Source organism: Anopheles nili, chromosome 2, assembly GCF_943737925.1.
Source record: "Anopheles nili chromosome 2, idAnoNiliSN_F5_01, whole genome shotgun sequence".
NCBI lineage: Eukaryota > Metazoa > Arthropoda > Insecta > Diptera > Culicidae > Anopheles > Anopheles nili.
Window position 1 is genome coordinate 43,264,104 of NC_071291.1, and position 27,192 is coordinate 43,291,295.

Here is a 27,192-nt window from a genome sequence, read left to right on the forward strand (position 1 = left end):
TTCTCAATTACTTCAGTTCGTGTAAGCGTCTAGTGTGCTGCTATATGTGATATCTGCGTACGTCCTTTTTGATTTTGCATGCGTTTATCTGGGGGGTAATAGCGTCCAAGAGTAGATTTTTGTGTTTTCTTTAGAGGGAAGTAGTAATAGTATTAGTAGGTAATACTCTAGTAGTTGTTATAGGTTTGGTAGTTTTTATCCTTGTTTATTTTATAGTATGTTTTCGTCACACTCCAACTTGTTCTCTTAGTGGGCTGACGCTGGACTATGGGAGAGATGGATTCATCAGTTCTCTATCCTCAACTAGGCTCTTGCCGCGCTGGGCCGCATACGTAAGAAGCGGAACAAACTAGTCCCACCGATGGACTAAGGTGGTCGTGTTTCGGTATTGTCAAAGCGGTTCCCTCGGCAAGGTAACGCAAAAAACGAAAGAAACTGGCAAACAAGGAGTGGAAATACACGGTTGGCATATATATTCATATTTTCCATTACCGAAGAAGAAATGGGTGCACATAATGTCTATTATTTTTCCGTTACACTGTAAATGAACATTGTATTGTTTTCATTTTATTCCTTAGTGTACTTATAATATGTACGAACGACTCAAATTCAAGGGGGAACCGATTCGGGCATGCACCGTTTGAGAATGCAGATGCCTTACTACTACTACTTACGAAGCTGTATCTCATCCGTTTGATTTTGTTGTACCGTGGTACTGCCTTGCGATTCCGCTATACGGGCGGATCCTCCGGTTTACAATACAACCGTTTCAAACCCATTCTTACTGCACGTGCCGCAGCAGAGCGCGAACTAAAAAACTTTTTCTCAGCTTGAATGATGGTCAAACGTGCATAAGCGCACTGGAGACGGGGAGGCGCGGTCTAATTATTTTGTGTAGTAGTGTTGAAAAAACGCTCAAATGGCCGTTCAACTTGCCACCATCTTCGAAAGATGGTTAACGGAGCCGCAGCAAGGGATGGAGAGCCTTACGCACTTACCGCCTTCTTACTGCCTGCTCTGTTTGCTCGAATTCCATCTTCTCATTGCTTTTCGCTTGTTGTTTTCCTGCTTCTACTCAAGCTACTCTGAATACGCGAACATCATACCAGATCAACAGCGTCGCTGTCCCGAGTGTACCCGGATTTTCGCGTTCCTGTGTCTAGTGTCCGGGCCAATTTTGAGACCAACCCTAAAGTGAATGAATTGAGACGAAGAATGCATGATGGCGTAATGTAATGCTTCTTTTTGCTTTCAACGTGTTTCAGCGTAAAACAAAAATACTTACGTGCTTCTCGTGTTCCCATGGCGGTCGCAGATCGGTCGATCCCACCATATCGTTGGAGGGTGCGAACGTGTACTGCATGAAATTCATGTTCGGTTGATTCTGTCCACTCGGTCCTGCTCCACCGATGTTGACATGGTAATCCATTTGCAGTTGCTGTGGCCAAGGGATGCACGAAACATACAAACAATTAGTAGGGTATTTTTCAGGCAACTCATCGCAAGGAACTGTTTAATCGTTCAAACTCGACGTAAAACAGAAAGAAATCTTGGTCCATACCTGGTAATGATCTGTTAAATGAATATCATCCATGTATTGGCGTCCCATTGTGCTCGGGTTCAACCAGGGTAGCGGTGGCTGTTGCTGATGTTGTTGCTGTTGATGCTGCTGCGACGCTCCACTGCCAACACCACCCGCACCGCCGCTGCCCATGAACTGGTTCTTGTCCATGTTCATCCACGGTTGATTGCCGGTTGCTGCCGCCGCTGCCGCTGCTGCCAGGGCCGCCGAGGACGCACCACCGCCATTCATTAGATCCGGCCCGTCCAGTCCCACGTACGCGACCATACCGGAGTTGTACATGTTACCGGCACCACCGGCGTTACTTCCGACACTCGCACCGCCACCGCCCAAACCGACGTTACCGTTGCCGGCATACTTCCAGGCTCGTTCCGTACCGATGGCGCGTGGTAGCTGCTTCCGAGCGTCATCCAACATCGACTGTTGCTGCTGTTGTTGCGCAACCAACCCGCCTACGCCACCGTTGGCCGCGTGCTGCGAGTTATTGTTGGGTGAGATCGTGGGTGAAGCCGTTGCCGCATTCAGAGCCGCCATCGCGAGCCCATTTTCCATCCCCATCAGGGTGTCACGTTGCAGGTGGCTCAACTCCGACGAGAACCAATTGTTGGCAGCGCTTGTCGCTCCCGCACGGTGATGCATACCGCTTCCCGGCGGTGGAGGACCTCCGGCTCCCGCATTTCCACCGTGCTGTTGCTGCTGCTGGCTGTTCGGTCGACCCGGCGCGAGGCTGTACGAGGACATCGATGGGTACTTTCCACCACCAAGCCCGATCGGTGGAGGAGCATGGAACATGCCCGCACCACCGGCTCCGCTGCCACCACCGCCACCATGACCACCGGCGCCGTACGGCTGATGGTTGTTCGATTGATTCATTTTGCCCGGTTGATGCGGTGCTGGTTGCATTACGGATGGGCCAACGCCGCCACCTCCAGAGAATGCCGACGCTTTCGGGTTCAAACGCGAGATGGGCGGAAGTCCGGCACCACCAGTGCCTCCACCTAGACCGAGGTGAGGCTGATAGGACGACTGTAGCGAATCAGGAGGACCTCCAGATCCACCTCCGCCACCGCCCAGATTCACGACCGAATCAAACATCATAGGCGGACGCCTTGAGCTGCCCACTGGCGGCTGTTGCGCCAGACCGGTGTGATCGCGTCCGCCTCCTGCACCAACACCCAGGTAATCCGGCGGTCCATTACCACCACCTGGCGGGCGGATGTGCGAGGAAATATTCATCATCGAGCGCAGGATGGCTAGCCCGGAACCGTTGGCACCGGGACCGGCTGCTCCACCCGGTGCATTGCTACCGTTATTAGCGCCAAGCATCGACGGTGGAGGTGGCGTTGGTTTCATGCCTACCACCACGTTGCCACTCTCGTTCGGAGACGGATACGATGGTGGCTGTTGCTGGTGTTGACCACCTCCCGATACACTCGTAGGTACTCCTCCCGGACCCGACGGCGATGCCGATGATACTGCGTGACCACCGATCATGTTCGGGGGAGGCGGCTGTTGTTGCTGACCAACGGCTCCTGCTAGCGGAGACGTGCTGCTGTTGGAACCATTACCACCGGCACCCCCACTCAGCATATGCCCGAGACCGATCGGAGGCTGCTGTTGGTGGGCATGTTGCTGCTGGGATTGATGATGCTGCTGCAGAGCCGCGTGCGATCCGTTCACCTGCTGCTGTAGCGATTGGTGCAGCTGAGACTGTTGCTGCTGCTGATGGTGTTGCTGCTGGTGTTGCTGCTGGTGTTGGTGTTGATGCGAGGACATGCTCGACGATGGCGGCGTGGTCGCGTTGCTGGATGCTTTCGAGCTGACGGGCGAGGAAATGGTATTTCCGCGATATCCCGGGGCCTTTGATGCGTCAACCTGTGAGTGAAGTGAAATTCGTAAATAATTCCCCATTCATACCGCGGTGTGGTTCGTAGCAAATACACGGATCGTAAAGAAAGAGCCTTCTTTTCTTACCTGCAGCGTTGGTGGGTTTTCCATAAACGGTGCCAATACACCGCTCGGTCCAGCGCCACCGACGACACCACCACTCGAGTGTTGCTGATGGTGGTGTTGTGCGTGATGAGGCGCTTGTGTGGCATGATGCAGATGATGATGCTGGTGCTGTTGCTGATGATGATGGCCACCGTACAGCGGTGGTTTGCCTACATCTCCTACAGCACTGCTCGCTCCCCACTGGTTGTTGCCAAAGGGATCGTTAAACAGCGAGTACACGTTCGATGGTGGCGGAGAAGGTGGCCCCAACGGTTGCTGTCCGATTGCTTGCAGTTTCGCATGCAATGGTCCACCGAGGGATGCACCGGCAGAACCGCTACCACCAACCATTGGTGGTGAGGTGTTGATGTTCTGCTGTTGCAACAACGGTGACGGAGTCGTGACACTGCGGCTTCCGATTGGACCGGTTGTGACGGATGCTGAGGTGGAAGATGCCGATACTCCGGATGACACGATGGTCGAGGCGGATGATACGGATGCCAGCGATGATGCTGCTGACGAAACGACGGCCGCCGTCGGTGGTTGTCCGATTGGAGTGATCGATCGACCACTGCCCGGAGCGGCCAAGGGATTCGCCGTGTTCGGTACGCTGATGGGCGGTATCGGTGGCACGGCGGATACCTCCGCAATGGTTGGACCCGGTCCACTCGTTCCGATCGGTGGAATATACAAAGATATTTTCGGTATCATTAGCGGGCTACCAGGAGCTCCCGAGGAGCCAGCATTAGTTCCACCGAACGGTGCCGGTAATCCACCGGGTGGACCTCCAGCACCTCCTTTGACCGGTGATTGTTGCACCGGCATAGTCGTAGAAGCACCGTTTCGCTGCTGTTGACCAACCACACCGGTGTTGGCATTCGAACCGGCGCCTGGGGCACCAGCAGACTGGTTGGGCTTCTTCTGATTGGCTCCGTTGACGGCAGCATTGTTGTTGTCGGCGGCCACCAGCTTAGCAAACGTTCCGGCAGATCCTACTATGCTTCCCGTCGGTGCAGCCTGTTGCGATAGGCTACCGGCGTTTGTACCACCGCCCTGTGGTACGGAAGCTGCATTTGCTGTCGGTTTGTTGCCGGTGCTTTTCATCTTCATCGCGGACATTCCCACACTTCCGAATGGTGCCGTCGCCGTGGCTGAACCACCTGTTCCTACCGAGCTGGTCGAACTACCTGTCGGCAAACCTGAGTGATACTGCACACTTCCTCCTTTCGGACCGGAGGCATTTCCAGGCCCACCGGCGGAGGATTGCTGATGTTGCGCGCCTTGCGACGGAAGTGACTGACGCTTCGTGTCCTTGCCTTGCCCGGCAGCGACCGCGTATGGTACACTACCACTATTAACGACAGTACTGTTGCCATTGCTGGTCGACGTGATCACGCGAGACTGCTGGGTCGTTGACGCGTTGGCGGAAGATAGGAACAGATTCTTAGCGGCATTGGGACGCGCATTTGCGTTCGACGTTGCGATAGATGGTGCTTTCGAGCTGTTGCTGGGACCACTTCCGGTCGCATTTGACATCGCGTTGCCCGTTGCTGTAACTCCACCGCTTCCTGCTCCTCCGGCACTGCCGTTCGGGGCTTTGTTCAAGGAACCGAAAACGCTCTTTCCACCCTTCGCCGCCGGGTTGCTGTTGTTGGTGGCAGCGGCAGAGGCAGCAGCAGCGGCTGCGGCAGCAGCTGCAGCCGCGGCCGCAGCTGCTATTCCACCGGACGCCACAATGGCGGACATTGTTGGAGCGGGACCATTCGTAGGAATAATCGCTGTTGGCACAATCAACCCGCTTGTCGACTGCTGAGACGTTGTTGCCGTTGATGAGCCCACTTGACCAGATCCACTCGACGCACCCGTGGATGCACCGCCACTCGTAGACCCAGCAGAACCTGCAGCCGTCGATGAACCGTAGCTCTTCTGGGTCGTGGCACTGCTACTGCTGCCGACGTTGTGTTTCGGCAGCATCAGCAAAATGTCTACATCCGGATCCTTGATCAAGGTGACGATTAGTGAGTGGGCCTGTTTGGTCGCTTCCTGCGAACCCTTAATAGTGATCGACCGGTCACCCTGACTCTTGCCCTGCTTCTCCACCTCGATGTGTGCGCCAGTTGCGGCCCGAATTGCATTAATGTTGCTGCCTGCGCGACCGATCACTCTCGAAATGGCATGCACCGGTACCTGCACCTTGCGGCATTCCATTGGAGATGACGAGGAACCACTGCTGCCTCCACCTCCACTACTACCACCACCACCACCACCCTGCTGTACGGAGCTCTTGCGAACGACTTCCTTCCAGCCTTCTTCACGCTTAACACCACCCGCGACGCCACCATTTGAGGTCTGTTGTTGTTGCGACATTGGGAGTCCACCAGCCGACGATGACGAAGCCGTCTGTTGTTGCTTCATCGGACTCGAAGAAGACACCTTCCCATGGTGTCCGTAATCGTCACTGTTCGTGGTGTTGTAGAACGTTTTGTTGCCGTGTGTTTTCTTACCACCGGAACCAGCCGCACCACCGCCGGTACCGTAGAAATCATCGCCCTGATCCGCTCCGTGCCGATTACCGGAACCAAACACTATGATCGACTTGCGACTTGCGGCAACGCCACCTTGTGACGACGCGTTCGACTGATGGTGATGCATCGGCGCTCCACCGGCTACACTACCGGCCGATTGCTGCTGGTGATGGTGGTCACCTGCGGACGCTTTTTTGCCATCGTTTTTCACAACGCCTGCCGTCACCCCCGAGCGATCGTGATCCTTCGGTGCGACGTTTTCCTTTTCAACCGTCTTGTCGCGCTTGTCACGCGCACCACTAAGTTGCTGCTGTTGCTGCAGTTCTTTGTCCTGCTGGCGTCGACTCTTTTCCTTCGAGTTTTTATCCTGCACCACAGTATTAACATTGTTGTTGTTTGACGTTGACGCCGAGGCACTCTCCGGGCTTTTCGATTGGCGGTTGTTCGAGACGTTGCTGCCTTGTGACTGCTGTTGTTGCTGCTGCTGCTGCTGTCCCTGGTTTGACGTTTTGCCGCTTCCGGCAGCGTTAGCGACCGCTGCGGCCTTGGCAGCCCGTGCTGCACCGGCTGCATTCGTCGAGGCTATGGCACCCCGTGCCGTTTGGGCCTGCTGCTGTTGCTGTTGTTGCTGCTGCTTGCGCTTTTTGTTGTTCTTCTTCTGTTCGATGGCGTTGTTCGAGGACGATTTTACCTCGGAGCTCGAGCACGAACCAAGACTGTTGGCGTCGATGCCGGAATCACCTTCCTCCTGCACCTGGTACGGTATCGATATCGGACGATACTGATACAGCTGACCGTTGGTGCCCTGTTGTTGCTGCTGGCGTTGGTTATGGGACGAAGATGAGGCTGCGGACGAGTCTTTTCCTTTGTCCGCATCCTTATGCTTATCCTTCTCCCTGCCCTTGCCCTCCTTCTCTCGGTGTTGGGGTTTGCTGTGCACTTGCGAGGCTGCACCGCGGTTCTTGTTCTTGTTAGCCGACTGCTGCATGGCGGCCGAAAGAAGCAGCTCATCCTCGTCGTGCTCACTGTCGACGTCCTCTTCCTCTTCCTCCTCCTTGTCATCATCGGCTTCCTCCTCTTCTTCCTCTTCGTCGTTGTTACCATCGCCGGCGGCACCGTCCTCACCCATTTCCAGCAAGCGCTGCTGCTCTCGCTTCTCCGCCCGGCGTCTCTTTTTGCGCTCCCTTCGCTTGGCCGCCGCCGCTTTGCGGCTTTCCTCACGCGACCGCTCGAGATCGAGCTCCTTCAGCAGAATGGAGGCGTTTATGTTGGCCTTCGTCGCCTGCTGATCCTTGGCGGCACGGATCACCTTCACGCAGTCGTGGCACTTTTCCAGCAGCTCCTGCTCGCTGATCGTGTTGATGTACCGCGTCATCTCCTGATCCGACGGGAACTGCGTCACCTGACCGACCATCCACTTCACCACCTTCGTGTGGCCCTTGCGGAACGCCGCCATCAGGCAGGACACCTTACGGTTGTCCTGCGAATCGATGTCTCCACCGGCACTGCAGAGCAGTTCCACCACGCCCAGGTGGCCACCGTTTGCTGCCAGCCACAGCGGTGAGTTGCCCTTTTTGTTTTTCACCTCAACGGCCGCGCCACGCGACAGGAGCAGCTCGACGAACTTCAGGTGACCCTTGTCGGCCGCGATGGTGAGAGCCGTATCGCGAGACGACGGAACCGGTGCGGCATTTACATCCGCACCCTTATCGAGTAGTACCCGACCGACGTCGATGTAGCCACCCGACGCCGCTTCCATCAACGGCGTGAGGCCCGTCTTGGCACGGTGCTCCACGTTGGCTTTACGATCCAGTAGTAGACTAACCACCTCGTGGCGCCCTTGGAAGCAAGCAAGCGTAAGCGCCGTGTTGCGGTTCGTTTCGATCTGTGCGTTTATGTCCGAGCCCATATCCAGCAACAGCTTAACTGCGGCCACGTGCCCATTCATGGCGGCAAGCATAAGCGGAGAAATGCCGAGCTTACTGCCGGTACGCGAGTTTATCTCCGCACCATGCTGCAGCAGCAGCTTGATGATGTTCACGTAACCACCGCTCGCAGCCAGGCTTAGCGGCGTGTAATCGGACACGTTCCGGTGCTCCCGGTTGGCGTTCATGCTGAGCAGCAACTCGACCACCTCGTATCTTCCACCCGAGCAGGCCAACGAGAGCGGTGTGTCTTTAGTTCGTTCCGATTGGGCCTCAATTTCCGCTCCATTGCGAAGCAACGTATCCACCACTTTCTCGTGGCCAGCCGTGGCCGCCAATATCAGCGGGGTGAATCCCTTCTTGTCCTTGTGTTCGATGTTGGCACCTCGGGTGATCAACAGCTCGACCATATCCTCGTGACCGCCAGCACAAGCTAGCGTCAGCGCAGTATCATGATTGGAATCGGTCTCCGAATCCACGTCGATGGTTCGCTCCGACGCTACCGCACCGGCCTGAGCGGGCATTAGGCTATTGCCACCGTGAAACGGTTGCACGTTGCCACCCGGTGGTGGCACGTCCATTCCCCCACCGACTGACCGTCCCCCGTTCACGTTGTTGGCATCGAACTGGTAGTTTTGCATCTGTCCACCGCTCTGCTGCCCGGCCGGTGCATGGCGAACGGCCGGCACTGTAAGGCGGTTTTTCTCTTTACGGTTTTTGTCTCCCTTCTTTCCACCACCACCACCAGCTCCGCCGCCGCCCATCTTGCCACCACCGGCGGCGGGAGCATTGGCTGGCTGGGTCGGTTCCATGAGTGCAAAATGCTGCGTTCTCACCAGGGGTGCCATTTCTTCTTCACCCCGCACGGAAGCGACCTGTTGCTGGTGTTGAGGCGTTTGAGTTGCAACCTGCATCTGCGCATGTTGCAAGCAATGCTGTTGTTGCGGTTGCTGCTGCTGTCCTTGAGCTTGAAGATGCTGCAACTGGTGTCCCTGGCTTTGGGTTTGCATATGTTGCATTTGCTGGCGTGCCTGCTGCTGGTGTTGCTGCAGGGCCACGGAGCCAGAATGACCGGCGGCAACTAAACCCTGCGCATGCAGCTGCTGTTGCAACTGAGCGTGCTGAAGAGCGGCAGCAGCGGCTGCTGCTGCAGCATGCGGTTGCATTGCAGCAATGTTACATTGTTGCTGTTGCTGCTGCTGCTGCTGTTGCTGCTGCTGTTGACCGGTCACCTGCTGCGCAGACAAAGGTTGCTGTTGCTGCTGTTGGTTGTTACTCGATAGCATCAGATTGTGATCATGCTGCTGTTGATCTTGTTGCGATGTTTGCTGCTGAGATTGCAGGGTAGGCAGTTGAAACAACAAATGCACTTGCGACGCTTTATCCGCATCGACATTAAACACCAACTTAGGTTGTTGTCCATCCGCACCGCTGGTCGCTGACTGGTGATGCAACACGGAACCGGAAGCGGATGCCTGTGAAACGAATTCATAACCGATTGTGAAAATGAACACTATTCACTTTTAACGAACTACACGATCGATACTCTAGAGATCGATTATCTAGTACTTCAGCTTACCTGGTGAATTTGACTAAGAAGCTGAATCTGATCCATGGAGAATGGTTGTTGGGGATCGAAGGTCAATAGCTGACTGGCAGCCGTCTGTCCCTGGCGATAAGCACATTGCTCGTCGCCTACGGGCACCGTACTGCCGTCCTCTTCGACCGGCGACGACGTACCGGACGTGAGCTGGTTTTGATTGCCCGCCCAGCGCGTCTTGCAGAACGAATTTAATCCGATCAGATTCGCATACATGTCGATGTCTTGGCAACTGAAATTTGCGGCCATATCCTGTCGGGGAACAACGATGTGATTAGGATTCATGTTTTCATCATGCTATGGTCGTCTTCCAAATGCACCATTCTCTGCGGGGTATACTTACATGCAGCGCCATTGGCATATCGGGGCATCCGTTCAATACGTGGATTACGTCGTCAATGCTGTCAACCCACTCGTAGTTGTACATAGATTCCCGCGAGCCGTGTGCCTGCGTGACCGATCCATCCTCACCGTGGAAGGGCTCGAGCGTTTCATCGAGGGTGCGGTACATACGGCCGACACATTCCGTCATGCCGTCCGCATCAGATTCTTCGATGTTGAACACTGGCAGATGTTCTTCCCCTTCCTCTACGTACTGGTGACCATCGGCAGTGTCGCTGAGTTTGATTGGCTGTAAAAAGCGAAGTGGGTTAAGCTTTATGCATAGAACCATAATGCATATGCTTTGAATACTTACGTTACTTCCTCCCTTATGTTGGATAATGTTCTGCATGTGCTGATGCACCTGCACAAACTCCGGACCCGGCAGTATATCGGAACGGCTGAAGCTGCATAAGATACGCGACAATTCGGGATACTCAATATCTACGATTAGAAAAATAACAAATTATTGTGTTAGTGATTTTGTGGACCACACGAGTGCAAAGCAACGTTGCACAAGTACAGCCCAATAAAACAACGGAGAGCATTTGATTTTAGTGGCAGAAAGGGCTCCAAAGAAGATGCAGAGTGGGGTTATAAGTGGGAGGGGAGGATATGCTGGGTAAAAAGGACGAAGGTCAGCTGTATCAAGCGCAGCTCGCTTAGTATTGCCCAATCCACCACCACTGTTGTTCGGTACACTACCGGCATTGGTCATCATCGTTGGCGGAGGTGAAGCAGGCGGATCAAGGTTCGATCCCGCACATCTGCTCATAGGTGGCGTTTCCGAGGGCGATTTAGTCGGATCGCCGAGTAACCGATGCGCGATCTTCAGCATGAGCTTCCGATCGACCATCGCAAACAGGTTGTACTGGTTGTCCGGATCGATGCTGGACACGGTTCCGCCGCTGTCGCCACTGGTACCTCCTTCTTCTCCACCAATGGCATTACCTTCTCCGGATCCTCCGTCTATTCCTTCGGCAGTGTTGTTGGCGCAACTGCCACTGGTCGTAGTGCTGCTGCTGTCGCTACTGTTGCTACTGCTACTGCTACTGCTGCTGCTACCGCTGCTACTACTGGCGGCACTGATGCTACCACTGCTGGTGGTGCTTCCGTCGCCATCAGCACCATCACCACCACCACTGACGATGGCTTCGCCACCAGCACCACCACCTCCACACACGCCATTGCTTTCGCCGGTGGTCGCTGTGCTGCTGCTGGCTGTCGAGTTGTTGCTACTAGCTGCAGCGCTGCTGTTGATGCTGCTGGACGAGCCACTTGCAGCGGTGCTGCTTGCGTTGCTGGCACTATCGCTGCCATCTGCAGCACCACAATCCGCAACCGTGCTGCCGCCGGCAATGGCAGTCACACCAGAAGACGCCGCGTCCAATCTGACAGACTCTCCGGTGGTAGCAGATGTGGTGCTTAAAGCGTTAGCCTGGCACTCTTTCGGTGCAGATGGCGCAGGGGATTCTTCCTTCGATTTGCTCTCGGCAGTATCATTGCCCACGCCAACAGTTGCACTTTTCGACGTGGCACTAGCGATGACCGTTGGATTCGAAGAGGACGCTTTAGGTACCGTAGTGCTAATGTTACCGCCAGTGGATATCATTGCGTTTGCATCACTAATCTGCATTTCATCGCTTGTGGCCATCATAGCGTTCTTTTCAGGAGCTTTGTCACCAGAGGAGGCGATGCCTTCCTGCGATAGTTGCTGATGCACGGATGTTGGTGTCGCTGTTGTTGCGGATGACTGTGACTGAAGATTCAAGTTCGCCATCGATTGCTGTAGCATTTGCACGTTCGGATCGGAACTCGGAATCACAGACTGAAAGGAGAAAAAAACAATAATGGAATATTCGACTGTGCTGATGTTCAAGTTTAAATTTCTGTAAAAAAAACATTAAAGAATAAAGTAACATTAGATGAAATTTCTTACCAAGTTGTTATAAATTGACACCATTGGATTCTGTTGCAGAACACTGTTGCTACCACCCCCTGCGGCCGTGTTAGTGCCTGCCAGAGGCCAGAATGGTTGCTGCTGCTGAACCGATGCCGTGGCTGTTGCTACAGCCGCAGCTGCGGCGGCAGCTGCTGCCGCTGCTGTTTTGCGATTGTTCTTGGCATCTTTCTTAGAAACGGGCTTCACCTTTGGACGATCGCTGATGGCAGTGCTCTGAGAAACTTCTGATGGGGCTGTTAATGGTGTACCAGTGCCTGAACTGCCTGCGGCAACCAATGCACCAAGAGTCGATGAAGCCACACTGCTTACGGCTGCAACAGACCCGGCAACACTAGCAGCTACTGTGGCCAATTGCAGATGTTGATGCTGTGACTGAGGCAAATTGGTTGGCAATGCAGAAGCGAAGAGAAGTCCACCGTTGTTACTAGTGCCATCGGTTGACGTTTTCCCAGCTACGTTAATCGGAAATATGATGACATTAGAATCTTACAAAAACTTGTAGATCATCCATGTGCCTCATCCATTTTGTATTTACCTTGCACAGGGGTCGTTATATCAATGTAAGTTCCCGTTGGTGGTAGAAGTGTCGATGGTGGTCCTTTCGCATCACTGATGAACTGTATTTTTGCCTTCTGTGAAGAAAAAATCACAATCGATAATGATTTTGGTTAAATGATTGTCAATTGAATTTTACATAAAATCAGCGTTATGCGTTGAAAACCAATAAATTACCTTTTGAAACTGAATCTCACTCATTTGTTTCTGGTACTGTTCATAATCAGATCGCATAGCAACATTGCTAACACGCGGAGGAGGTTGCTGCTGCAGATGTGGAACGCTGCACCCTCCGGCGCTGTTACCAGCGTTGTCCTCGCCAATAGGTTCGCTGCGGACCTGCTGCGCCTCGGAACTGGTGAGATTTGTTTCAAACGGCGAGGGCAACGCAACCGTAGTTTGTTGCTGCTTTTTGCGCAACAAACTGCGTTGCTGTTTGTTACCACCCGCAACGGTGGTATTGCTGCCAACGCCAACCGACGCTGCTGCCGCCGCCGCCATTTGCTGCTGCTGTTGCAAATGCTGTTGCTGCTGCTGTTGCTGAGTAACAACATTGCTGCCTTGCAGGATGATTGGTTGAGCTACCTGCAACTGCTGTGCCTGCTGCTGATGTTGATGCAGATACTGGATCAGCTGTTGCTGGGCAACTGCCGCCTGATCATGCTGCTGTTGCTGCTGCTGCTGCCCTACGATCGGTGGAGTGGTTGCCGATCCGGCGGTTCCAGCTGGGGCGGAGGTCATACGACGCGCGCGAGGTCGCAGACCAATAGCTAACCCATCGAGAAAGGTTTCTTTCAGCGAAGAATCCTGTATTTCTAGCAAATGCTGCGCCAATACAGACGAATCGCTGCCGCTGCTGTCAAGCAGCATATTGGCTTGGTTTATCAGTTGATGGCTGTTCGCAAGCAATTGCTGATGGAGCTGCTGCTGTTGCTGGTGTTGCTGCTGGAGTTGCGCCTGCTGGATCTGTTGTTGGGCTGCTCCTTGAACGGGTGTCTGTTGTTGTTGTTGTTGTTCGAGAATTTCCTTGCTTGGCAGTTGAAAAATTTGTTTGTTGTTGACACGAATCGCCTCCGGAACCTCTCGCAAACCAGGCGGTCCCGTAAGGAGCTGCTGTTGTTGCTGCTGCTGCTGCTGCTGCAGGTGCTGATGCTGTTGCTGTACCTGTTGCAACTGGTGCTGCTGTTGCTGCTGCTGGTGTTGGTTTTGGGTAATGATCAACTGTTGGGCTTGTTGCTGCTGCTGTTGCAGCTGCTGCTGGTGCGCCTGCTGCTGCAACTGTTGCATTTGTCCGTTGTTGAGAATGTTTTGCTGCTGGGCTGCGTTTGCGCTCATTAAGGAGTGGGGAAAATCAAGCAGTAACTGCACTACTCCGATATGACCGCCCTTGGCAGCTTCGATCAGCATGGTGCTGCTGTCCTTCAGCCGGTGGAACGGATCGGCGCCATTCTTCAACAGTAGCTCTACAACGTTCTGATGCCCACCGGTACACGCCAGCGAAAGCGGCGTGTGGTCGTTGTTCGTCGTGTGCCGGTTGACATCCGCTCCCTTCTCAATTAGAAACTTTACGATGCACCAGTGTCCGGCACGGCATGCCTTCATCAGTGGAGTGCGTCCTCCTTCTGACTCGTGCTCCAGTTCGGCCCCGTAGAACAGCAGTATGTCTGCTACTTCCGTATGACCGTTCTCGCACGCGTACGTCAGAGCCGTGTCTCCTGTCTGCGTCTGGGCATGTACGTTCGCACCGTTCTGGAGCAAAAACCGCACCAAATCGATGTGGCCCTCCTGTGCCGCTTCCATCAGCGGCGTAGAGGCACCGATCTCGATGTCTGCCCCGTTCTTGATGAGATATTCGGCCACCTCGATGAAGCCTCCGCAGCACGCTAGCGTAAGAGCCGTTTCCTGAGTTTCTTCAGTTTGAGCATTGATTTGCGCATCTGTTGAAACATGATACCATGGATTAGAGAAAATAAATCAATTAAGTGTGTTTAGACTTACTCTGTTGTAGCAATAGTGCTACCATTTCCTCATGGCCCTCCCGTGCGGCTTCCATCAACGGAGTGTAGCCTTCATCGTTCACTTCTTCGATATTGGCGCCACGATCGATCAGTAGCATTGCTAGATCGACGTGTCCACCACAAGCCGCCAGTGTGAGCGGTGATTCGAATGAGTCCGTGGGCATATTAACCTGAGCCCCGGAGTCCAGCAGAAGTCGCGCCACCTCTACATGCCCATCCATGGAAGCTTCCATTAGGGCCGTGTGCATTTCGTCGGTTTTATGCTCCTGATCCGCACCGGCCTCCAACAGATAACGAACCATATCGAGATGGCCCTTGTAGCAGGCTAGCGTAAGTGCACTCTCCTTAAACTCATTCGAATGCGTGTTAATACCGGCGCCATGCTCCAGTAGGATCTGCAATTGAAAGTAGTCAAAGTTGATCAATCAGCTTAAGTTACATTCGCCGTCTAACAACAACTAACACACACACACACACACGTGAATGTGTGGCATGTTCCAGGGCCATCAGATAAGATCAAATAAAAATCATTACTCATTTAGAAATGCTCGCACATCTAACCGCACACAGATCACAGGCAAACCGCAACCCATCTACATTGGTACGACATTAGAATCCACAACAAATGGGGGACTCAATAACGCCCTTACAACCTGAGAATGAACTTGTGATTTTCAATCGTTCCTCATGTAGAAGATGTATGTGCATTTGTCTAACAATAGAGTTCCGCTCTCGGGTCTAATCATTTGGAAGTTTAGATGGAAAGTTATCGGTACATAGCGATAAGAGTGATATTACCTTTGCAACCCCAACGTGGCCGGCAGAAGCAGCTTCCATCAGCGGCGTATGACCATTTTCGTTGTGGTCTTCGACCTTGGCGTTATGTTCCAGCAGCATCTTCACGGACTTTTCGTGGCCACCCGCACAGGCGTACATGAGCGGTGTGTTGCCAGTGGAGGACTGTGCATTCACGTCCGCACCATGCTTCAGCAGAAGTTCGACTATTTCGACATGGCCAGCGGATGCTGCTTCCATCAAAGGAGTGCAGTCATTCTTTTGACCACGATCGTCGACCTGCGCGGACATTGCCAACAGTACCTATTTAAAAGGGAAAGACAAAAATATTAAAAATGTGTTCTAACGGCATGTGCTTTGATCAGCAAAAAAAGTTAATATTGAGGGGTTACCACAAACGATTGCCGCCCTCGGATAGTTAAAAATCATTATTGATGACTTATTGGCGATGTAGTTGCACAAAAATTAGTTCTTAGTAAATTGGAAGTATAATCTTTATTTTCTACTACATAAATGTCGTCACTAGTAAGTCAAATTTATTTTGTACATAGTCATCAGTGACACAACTCTACAAGATAAGATTCTTCGCTTTTTCAATGGGTAATCTCATTTCAATGCAACGTCAAATACACATTTCATATTTCATCTGTCTGCTAATATATCACAAATTATATGTACCTGGGCTAGTTCGAAGTATCCGGCGGAGCACGCTAAAGACAACAGCGAATCGCCTTCTTCTGTGGCTTCGTTCAGCGAATTACCTTCACCTAGCAGCCGCCGGACGGTGTTTACATCGTTATCAGTGCAGGCCGCAATCAGCGTACGTGATAGCATGCTGTAAGAGAAGAAAAGCCAACCACATTAGTGAACTGTGCAAAAACCTTAAAAAATGTTCACTCTACACAAAACGAAGAATCAGAATCACTTACTTTTTTTCCCTAGGACTGCCATCGCTCGATTTCATTCGCGTCAATGCATGCGCTGCTTCGTCTGGACGAAAAAGAAGAAAAGGTTTATGGTTACGTTAAAACTGAAATTTTGACGTCGGCAGAAGTATTAGAACTTTGCATTTTCCAGGACCACGGCGCTTACCTCGTTCATGGTCGGTATCGTCATCGTTCTCTAGGAGAAATTTTCCCGGTACCGTACTATGAACCATATCTTCGTCATCTTCATCATCTTCTGTAAACGACGAAACGAAACAACGGCAGCAAAGCTTAATACAAACGTCCCTCCACTAGCTGGTAGTAGAATCACTACACGTGATACTAACCTTCAGAATCATCATTATCGTCGGCATCGTTGTCGCAACTGTCCGACTCATCCATGTCGACGTCATTCTCACAGCTATCCGAACATTCCGTCTCGGGAATTTCGATTGATTGCTGATCTAATGGAAAGGAATCAACCTACAACGTAAAAAAAGAGAATTGCAAACCTATTAGCCTTTTTAAAGGATAAATATATCCTACAAAATTTTGTTATTCGCTCATCGAACATAATGAAAATACAATAGCGAAGCCAAGGTACTTATACTGCTTGGATTGTGGAGAAGGCCTTTGTTAAGCACTTTCTTATGCGTATATTCTCCACACAAGGTAATTCTGACACTTGGGTACGTAGGATTTTATTTTTAAAACTTGTTCGTAATTCTTTTAGGCAGAGCCACAATGGCAGAAACAAGTTGTTGCGAGTGGAAGCCATTGAAATGAAATGAAATGATTCTCGATTGATTGTTTGACTATTGTGCGGTCGTTTTGAGAAGTAAACTTAATGCTACAGCCATTATGATCCCGACAACTGCTATTTCTTTTCCAAATTAAATAAACACTCTTATATTTTGCTGGTTGAAGCATCTGGAGGCACAAGATCGGCTGGCAGCACAGACAACAAGAAGAGAGGGAATATTATTTTTTTTAGGACGTCAAGAATTTTGTTTTTTCAATTCAACAAAAGAGGTGATTAGTGTGTTGTTTTTAAATGAGCTGTTCGAAGGATACTTTGAAAAGAAATTTTATTTAAAAACAATATTATTAAATCAATTACAAAACTAAAAATCAGATTCAATACAATGGATGTAAAAAATGCCAAAAAAATAAGCAAAAAAACATCAATAAGGAAGAAACAAATGCATTCATGCTCGCATAACGAAATCTTCAAGAAATCAAGCATGGCGAAATGAGAGAAAAAGAACACACACACAAAACACACTCAAGTCCCTTCGGGCGTTGGCGGTCGCTTGTGACACAAGCAACGACACTTACCAGCAGATCTGGCCTTAGACATAGGCAAGCCAGCAAAATCTAAGAGGCGAAATAAAGAAGAGAATGAAAGAGGGCGAAAAAATAACGTAAAACGCACGCTTTAGATTTATGAATAAGCCGATATGAATAAGCTAAAATAATTTCAGCTAGATACAACATAAGTATGTTTGCTCATTTTAATGGCCATTTTTTATTTCAAGTACAATAGCTACCCTATCGGCTGTCTAGAATTGTTTAGGACTACATTTAGGGCTTAGTTGCACACACGCTGATGTTTTCCACCATGCTGGGGCGTATCTTCCAAGGAGAACATAACCTAAGTAATCTATTCGAAAGATCAATTAGCAATTAACTTTAATACCACACCACGTATCCTTATGAAAGATCGGTCTGTAGTTGAATTCAGTACTACCACGACTGGTACAAGACAACGAAATTCGTCTATCCGTCTGTCTAATGCAGAACATGCCCTAGTTATTTATGCGCTGTATATGCTTCACTTGAAGCGGTCGTGTTTGGTGGTGTCTATGTTTAAGGTAACTTCTCATCGTGCTCCACCATTTCGGCTTGCGTCTTGCCTTCTCAACGCAATGGCCACATGCTTCTTGCGAAGGGAGAGTGCCGCGTAATTCTCTAAATTTAAACTCCCCTCGTGTTGACATTAGCTCGCTATCACACCTAGACAGGAAGCTAATCTACCTGTGTGTCTCGCTAAATGTTCCGGATTCACGAGTCGTTTAACATTACTCACACGCAGTTTTCTATTTCTCTCACTCTCATATCTTTTCGACTGATTTAACGTATGCTCGCGAATAGTACTACTTTAGTAAATCGAGTGGTCGCGAAACGGACAAACCGAGCAGACGGAATGGTGTCCAAAAGGAACGAAAATCGATCTGACCTCGAGGAAAACAACAGACTAAAGCGTGATCACAAAGTTGTCGTTTGTCTCTACTAGACCGTTTGAGTTTTGTTTCCAATGAAAACGTTGGCCGTTTCTGGGACGAGCTGAGAATAAGACAAATCCATAACACGATCGCAATAAAACTTTTGTAAGTGTTATAGCCATGGTCGAGGAAGTACACTTTCCCCTAACACCTGCATGGCCCAGTACGGTGGAAAATCCACAGATTCCAAGATGTTGTTGACTCGAGCATTAACGAATTCACACAACGAATTCGTCACATCTTTTGGATGCGTAATGCCAACCACCACACGCTTGTACTTATCGAATTTATTTTTTTTCTCCCTTCGAAGGATAACATATTTTGTGCCCCATGGGGCGCAGTATTTGATGAATCGCGTGTTTGTCAACGTTTGCAGGCGGGTACAATGACCTCCACCCGTTACGCTATCCGTTACAGCCACGGGGTGGTTGCAAATGGGAAATGTGTGTGTTTGTGACGTACCTTTCTTCGCTATGCTTTGACCAGCAGTCCGGTAGTGTGAACGGAACATAAGGGAAAGGCGACAGTATGAGGAGAGAGGCAGTGCATTTAGAAACCACTGGCAGTGTAAAGGAGTAGTATCAAAATGACGTCGGGTTGTTAACTATTTCAAGGAACGGGCCCAAAAATTTCACCAAACGTCGTGTGGGTGGTATTTGCACATGCATTATACCACCAATATCTTCTTTTTTGGAATGTTTTTAATAATACGGTACAAGCTGTTCTGAAAGTGTTCACGTGATTATTTTGTTATCCAACATGTCGAACAAATGCAACAAGCCTGCAAAGTCTTTTATGCCATAAAAGAGAAAAGTAATTATTTTGAAACCACACATAAGAATGCCATTCATTCTACAGCTAAACTTTATCGAATCTTTCTGAGCTTGAAACATATATACGTTAAGTTTTTTTTTCGCTCCATTACTTCTGTTCCTTTAATGAAAGCTCTACTGCTTAATGTACTTTGAGTTTTCCCTTTCAACGAAACATTTTAAACCCGCGTAGTATCAATTGTTCTCTATCGACTCTCAGAAAGAATTAACCCAGTATAGATTTAACCTGGCAAATGATCGAGCTCTACCTCCTAACCACAACATATATTGTGAACATGTCGTTGAAACAGGTACCCTCCTACCGACACCGAGAATATGATTACAAAAGTAGCCTAGGGACATGAGCTGTAGCGTTTGTTTCTATTTCCTTTTAATCCATTATTCCAAATGATCCTGGTCAAATGCAAATCGGCCCATAATCTACTCCAGACATACGAAAGCAACTACCAAAAAGCAGCTAGCGGTCAATAGGAGGGGTTGTTTTGGGAGAAAACTCGAAGGGTGCTGAACCAGCAGCAGAGCAGTGTATTTGGTGTCCTTGGAAGCGAAAAAAAAACTCAAGTAAGAAGTAATAAAATGAAAGGTTGTATATGAAAACACGTTCCCCCGTAAGGTGTTCAGCTCGTTCCCTCCCGTTCTTGGTCGCTCAGTGTCACGGCATATCGATTGGTAGAAACTATCTGCTGACGCTGACCATTTCCTTCACTGCAACACTGCAACAGCAGTTTACAATAGCTAGGTAGGTAGGTAGGTAGGTGGTTACCATCATCATCCGAAACCCATTACCGACCCTCTTACACGTTGATAAATTTGCTCTTTCAATAAAGCAAACGCGCGGTGGAATGAATACCATCGTTGTCAAACCGTGCATATCTCTTCTGTACGTTCATACACGCCACACACAAACAGCAGCCGCATTTCGTGGCCCCAATTGCCCCATCTGCCGCCCCAATCAAGGGCTGGTAACACCACCACTACACTACACGTCGCCCCCGTCGATGTTCTTCCTGTCTTGTGACCAGCGATGGCGTGCTTCAATCATAATTGCAAATGCCCGTTCGTCAAGTGACGACGACGCGGTCAAATCCCAGAGTTCGCCGAGAATGCGATGGATGTGGGGTTAGTACCTAGCTTCGATCACCATACGGACAAAAGAAATTCTACTTTTCCCGAAACAACAATCCTGAGACGCGGCTTATGTGAACAGTTTTCTTCTAGAAAACATCTATCTACTCTGCGGGCTATTATTATTGAGCAAAACGTATGTAGTACTAATACAAATGGATTTGATTTCGTCCAACTAAGATAAGATACGTTAGTCATGTTCCTCTAAACGCTCTTCAAGTGATTCTGTCCAAAAATTAAGTGCTCCACCCATGTGCTGCTCGACACGTCTATACCATCCAAAAATCAAGTAAAGATAAGCTGATATTACGTGAACAAACAAATGGAAGGCTTATGCAGGCAATAGTTTAAAATTGTAATTCGGCTCATTACACTTTGTGTGAATTCACGCAGTCAACCTGAGTACACACACCTTTCTTGTATGCTGATGAGACCATCATTGCTCGACCCGGCCCAGCCCAGCCTAGCCCTAGTGGCAGGTGAACTGCTTTCTTTCGCAACAGCAAGTGTGCTGGGGCGGTGTCAACGGGGATGTTTGCTGGGTATGCGCTGCTGAAACCCTTTTCCGGTGCCCTTTCCCACGGTACAAACCTTAAGATCGAATTCCAACCCATAGCGACGCGTTTCCGGGACTTTTTAGTCATAGTTTATCTGAGGTCGTCTATTGCTTTTTACGAGTAAGGGCAATATGAGGAAGGGGGGAGGGGGGGGCAATGGAGACACATACACACACACACGCATTACCGAATACCCCCGTCGTGCCCGCGTGTTAAGTTTGACGGACAAAACACGCAGCTGTGCGCTACTACCGCCATCTATCGGATGGCATTTGGGGGCGAACCAAACGTCACCGGAATCAGACTGCGCTGTCAGCAGACCGAATGGGATATATTGCCGTTTTTTCACGGCTAGCAGTTTCACACAACATATCGCGCTCGTTGTAGCCGCGCATTGGAAACGGGAAACGTTTTATGTCATAACACTCTTTAGCTATAACCGGGTTCAGAGCATGCTTTTTTTTGGCATTCGAATTGAACGGTTTATTATATTGTTAAGACCCCACCGTCTGCGGGGCGTTGCTATGCCTTACTGATGTAGTACAGTACGATAACCCACGTTTGAACGCCCAATTTTTGTTTGCCATGCCAATATCGCGACATTTACTAACAAGGGATTTTTTTGTTATTTTTCTCCAAAGCTTTCTTTTTTTCCATTAAACGATTTTAATGAACGATAACAGAACGTTTTGCTAGAGCAACTGAATCGATCACCAGATGATAGTAAAGACCCGTAAGAACGCTAAATTTGTACATTTAGGGACAAGGACTTAATATTAGCAAACATAGGATATGATAAGCTCTTAAGCTAAGCTATACAGAGAACAGATTCATTCAGTTGATGCGAATTATGTAAACAATAGCGCCCGTAGCACATTCCATTATTTGCTCTGGACGAGTGATCTTTTAATAGTCGCCCATCGGCCTGCAGCAGAGTGGACGTTTCGAATTTAGATATCAGCAACTCTCATCACTAGCAATAATTCCGTGGATCTTGCTGCAATTGACTCGTCGATTTGGTGCTCGAAATTTTGCACTCAATCGATTTTTTCGAGCCAATTGCAGTAGAAACATTTCCCAACGAAAAATGCATTCCACAAAGTGTGCTGGAGAAATCGATCGCGTAGTAATGCCGAGCGGAGTGGGCAAAACGAGGTATGAACCAGCCGCAGCTAGAAGGAGACGACAGCAGGGAGTTAGTGCGGTGAAGGCTAAAAAACCGTGCCACACACATCGTGGAGAAAAAAAAAAGATCGAAAAAATGCTGCAAAGGAACGTCCGTCGCGTTCGCCGTCGTCTCCAATGGCAGCGGCAGCGGCTGCCGTGTACGACCGTCCGCGCTTGCCGACGGAAGAGCTTTCACCAACACGCACGCACACACGTACTCCTCACAGCACGGCGCACACCCATCGGCGTTGGCGATGACGAGCCCACCCATACACTCGCTTGCGCCGCACTCTGCGGAATGTGGAACGCATACTGGCGCATTACACGTTTCCGTTGCTTCTTCACTTTTGCCAATTAGTTTGCTGTGTGCTAATCATCAGATCATTTTGTAGTATGAACGTCAAAAATGCCGTACAGCTATCCGTGATGCTGCGGCTGCAGAGAATCGAAACCACAGAACGATGGACAGTTCTGTCATAATTCCATTTCTGGTTTAGCCATCGATTGCCGATTGCCGAAAAGAAAAAAAAGACACACAAAGGAGTGCGCTACACCATTTATTTGAGCTGAAAAAGTCTAGGCGCGACACTTTCACGTTTTCTCTTCCTTCCCGTGTGCACTATTCGTAAGTGTTTCACACCACACCACTATCTACTACACCACCCGGGGAATTGCCGTTCGATGTAGTGGTGCGATCGTGCGGCACACGGCTCTTCGCCCATCGAACGAATATGCGCTGCTGCTGCGTTACGGGTCGCCCTAGCAATGTCACATTTTTCCCTTTTCCCATTACAATTCATCCATTTCTATGCAATCACAAAAAGTAATCGCCACACGGCGTTGCACTGCAGCTTGCAGCATCACGTAACAAGTTGGCATCTCCTAGTATCGACTCCGTTAAGATTAGCGAGAATGGGCAAAAATCGATCGCAAACCACGCTCGCTTGCGTGCGGACACACGCGTTGCGCTCGTCGTTCATCGTAGCAGGCACTTTTCCAAGGTTCCTCCATACGAAATTCACGGTTCAGTTGATCGAAGAAGAGCGGAGAGCGCGGTAGGTAAAGAAAAAAGGAACGGCAGTTGAGAAAAAAAAACACGAAGAATTCACTCATTTTCCGCACACGTACACACCACTACACACTTGAGTAAACTATCTTTTCGCTGCATGCGATCATGGACACACGCGTAACGGTGTTGGTGAACGATGTACTTTTTCAATTTGACAACTCCTCCTGGCCACCTATCTTTCACACGCACTCCATCCACATGCGGCGGCCGTTGCTACTTCTAATTTAACCCATTTTAGGTGCGTCTCGCGCGCACGTTTTCGCTCCCAGCGGCATTACACACTACCAAGAAGTGCTACCGTTTGCCAAAACTTTTGCCAGAAACGAGACACTTACACGCATTCTGACTTCCAACATTCGCTGCTGCTGCTGCTGTTCGTCCTCCCCGGCGGCCTGGGCACAATCTCTCATTCTTCTCATTGCTTCTTCGGTGTTCGCCGACATCATGCTTTCGCCACACAATTCATCTCCATCGGACGCATCTTCTGCGGTTGGATCCACGATGTACCACACCATATACGCACACTCACTTCACGTACTCGCCCGCGTCCTACGCACGGGCACGCACAGCTCACACCGCAGCCAACTACCTCGGACCGAAAATTCTGCTTTACTAGTTCACACTATTCGTCGAACGAACGCGGTAGGGCTCTGTTCGCGACTGTTCTTTTTTTTTTGCGCTCCGTGTGTCACGCTCACTTCTGCCACAGTGCGACAGCCAACGCCGTTGTGTTGGTTCGCCACTGGCCCGTCTCTTCGCTCTACGCACCGCACTGCCGTTGTCACGCACACCACATCACTACACTGCCGTATAGTTTTGCGGCTCGCCAGCTTTGTTCGATGGACAGACGGATGTTTTTTATTCCCTTCTCCCGTTCCGTTCGACGAGCTGTGCTCGACTGGCGATCTTTTTTCGAGCCCGGGTGCACCTGAAACCACATTTGCAAACACTCGCGAGCATGGGCTGCTCGATTTCGCTCACGTATGACAGATCAAAAATTTCAATTGGGCTATGCTGCTCGAAAAAGTACGAGCCGCACGCATTTGCTGATTTGCAGAAGGGCAAATGAGTGGGTCATTTTTGCAAACCATAAATCGATGGAAGAAGAATGCAAAAAAGAATCAAATTTCATGCTCAGCATATCCTGGCTTGTGGTACACTTAAATCCCCACGCAATCCGGCGTAATAATTCACAGTTTTGGATTTAACGCGAAGGACACAAATATGTTGCATCCTTTTGCGAACGAAGCATAATTTCAATACTAATCCCTTATTATTATAAACAACATATTCGTTTCTTACAATATAACTATGAGATTACATGTTTACTAATCTGGTTGGTCAAACCCCACATTGCGAATTACACCCTTTAGCACAACGCAAGTTAGTATGTAGACGCCATGAATGGCACTATAGCATGGTCGCCCTCTTTTCATTGTTTTGTCTTCTCCCTGCCCGGACATTATGCTATGAGCGTGGCATTGCAAATGAAACAACTACGCTTACGATCACGTTCAGAACGTACGTTAATGTTAATGCCACTGCTATTACTGCCCTGGCCACGGTCATACTTCCGGTTTTAATCTCTTTATGCGAGGCCAATTCTCGTGCCAAGATGGAATGCGCTGTAACCGAATTAAATGATGCCCTAAACACATTCATCAGCTTACTGGACATGTTTCAAACCCATTGGACGTTGAATTTTAGCTTTAAAATGCATTAGAAGCGAGACAAATGATCAAATCATTGTTCTTAACACTTCCATGCAGCTATTGACAACCGAGGCGCGAAATGTTTCAGATAAAAAACCATGAGTTAAGTTTTTGTTTCGAATAATAGAAACCTGAATTTTAGACCCAGGATGAAAGCTATTTTAAAATCTACTATCAAACGCCCATCAATCCCATGTTAATAAATTCCATTAAAGAACTTTCGAAGATTGAACGATGCTTCAAAGATTGTTGAGCATTCGTAACTATGCTGAAGGTAAGTAAATTTGCATGACTTATGCAGAAGCAACGGGAGACTACAAACAGTTCTTGTGAAAAGAAGATACTAAGAGATAAATGCGTCTAATACACACGTTGTAATATTGCTATTGAGAAATTGCTTAAATTACCTCCGATACCGATTCCTCTTCTGATTCTGATGAATCCGAAACGCGAGGCTGTATCTCGGAAAAGGTTTCAGTATCCGATTTAGCCGGGGACGAGTTGCTGCTGGAAAGTTTGTTATTACTGGACGTTGGTTTGCTGTTGTTGCTAGTGGAACCGCCGCCATTGGCAGGGTGGCCGTGCGCACCCGCTGGTTTGGTCGCATCGTTGATGCTTCCGGTTGCTCCAACCGCAACAGTGGCCTTACTCTCCCCGCTGGTGTTACTGCCGGTACCAGCACTCTTGCCGCTAGGCCCGCCGGCTGTCTCTGCGGTCGGACCGTTAGGGTTGCCAGCTGCGGAGGGAGGAGCAGGCTTTGTTGCTGTTGTGGAACTCTTCGCCGACGACATTGTTTTATCATTATTTTTAGAATTGTTGTTACAAATAGCGCCCCCACTGCCGTCGGGTGTAGGTGATTGGTTTGGTTCACCCCCGGCTACAACCGATGCACCATCAGCAGTAGCAACAGCGGTGGTTGGAGGAAGTGCGCCAGCAGCTGCACCAGCTGCCGCTTTGCTGCCTGATGGCGCAGGCGAGGCAATCGAGGAGCGAGTGTGGGCTTTTGCCGCACCCGCAGATGACCGCTGTTCGGACGTCTCTACGAGCGATCCCGTACCATCATCAACATCCTTTCCTGCGGGCAAGGGTGACGATGACAATGACGGCGAAGTCGCCGAGTCGGTGGCAACCGCACCAGCAGGAGCGACGGTAGTAGTTGCAGCACTGGGTCCACTGGTTTTTACTCCACTATTACCACTACCAACACGGCCACAATTGCTGCTACTACCACCACCGATTGTGCTGCTGTTGCTGCTGCTGCTGCTATTGTTCGACGGTGTCGATGACGAAGACTTCGCTGGTGCTCCTGTTTCAGCTCCTGCGAGGCAAGAAGGAAGCACCGAAGCTGATGCTAATTCCGCCGCTACCTCTGCTTCCGCTGGTGGCGATGAACACAACGACGACGACGACGACAACGACGGCGAGGAAGGCTGCTGCTGCAGCTGCGATTTCGACGATGTCTGCTGATTCACTGATTTAACAATTTTCTCCCGGTTTTTCACTCCGGATTGTTCGGCATTCTGCATCTTTCTTTACGCGTCCAACAATCGAGGCGCATCCACCTTACGTTCGACACACGTTTTGCACGTTTACGATCACTTTTTACAATTAAATTTCGCTTTTTAAAACGGAGCTCCCGTGCTTCGACCGCCAGTAGAATTTTTCGCCATATTTTATTTTCTCCGCTCGTTTGCTCTCGCTCACTCCGAGCGCAATGTGCCCCGTTGATGCATGCGCTGGTCGTGGGGCTCTCTCGTTCTCGCTCTCCGGGGACGGGTCCGCAACCGAACGGGATAGCAGTGCTTCTCGCTCACGCCCGTGTCCTCGCGTACCGGTGGCTATGCGTTGCCGTCACATTCACGCGTTCTGGGAACTGAGGCATGGTCAGAAGCCATCTCGCTTTGACAGTCGTTGTTTTCTTCCCCAAACGGCTCGTCACATCCGGAGCGATTCGAGAGGCAAAGAAAGAAAATTTCCAAGTGCACCATGTTATCAAGTTAGAACTATTATTTCCCAGAGAAAATCGAACATTCCAGAGGACGGTTTTTATTTGCCGGCTCTATAAAATTACGAAATTTATTATTTTTCCTCTATAATTCTATAACATATTTATGTATTGACTGTTTATCGCTTTAATATGTGTAAATTGAAGATATCCAACGTTTCTCAGGATTAACGATGC

The 27,192-nt window shown here is 50.0% G+C and overlaps 1 protein-coding gene across 1 annotated transcript; it reads right to left on the minus strand.

Moving 5' to 3' along the window:
* On the minus strand, positions 1-26,536 carry LOC128723638 (ankyrin repeat and KH domain-containing protein mask). Its single transcript, XM_053817402.1, has 20 exons — positions 25,418-26,536; positions 17,601-17,639; positions 16,610-16,745; positions 16,429-16,518; positions 16,266-16,326; positions 16,015-16,171; positions 15,340-15,639; positions 14,522-14,936; positions 12,701-14,460; positions 12,525-12,600; positions 11,945-12,366; positions 11,602-11,833; positions 10,711-11,478; positions 10,322-10,449; positions 9,969-10,255; positions 9,599-9,880; positions 3,557-9,509; positions 1,562-3,457; positions 1,286-1,438; positions 1-1,189 (listed from the first exon to the last, which is right to left on the minus strand). The coding sequence occupies exons 1-20, from the start codon at positions 26,534-26,536 to the stop codon at positions 1,160-1,162; spliced, it is 14,304 nt and encodes a 4,767-aa protein (XP_053673377.1). The 3' UTR covers positions 1-1,159.
* Between the last annotated feature and the right edge of the window lie 656 nt (positions 26,537-27,192).

Coding starts and splice junctions, on each gene's coding strand:
- LOC128723638 (XM_053817402.1), bottom strand. CDS start 26,536: ATGCAGAATGCCGAACAATCCGGAGTGAAAAACCGGGAGAAAATTGTT. Junction 14,461..14,521: donor AGCACTATTGCTACAACAGA/GTAAGTCTAAAC, acceptor ATGTTTCAACAG/ATGCGCAAATCAATGCTCAA. Junction 11,834..11,944: donor TGTCAATTTATAACAACTTG/GTAAGAAATTTC, acceptor TTCTCCTTTCAG/TCTGTGATTCCGAGTTCCGA.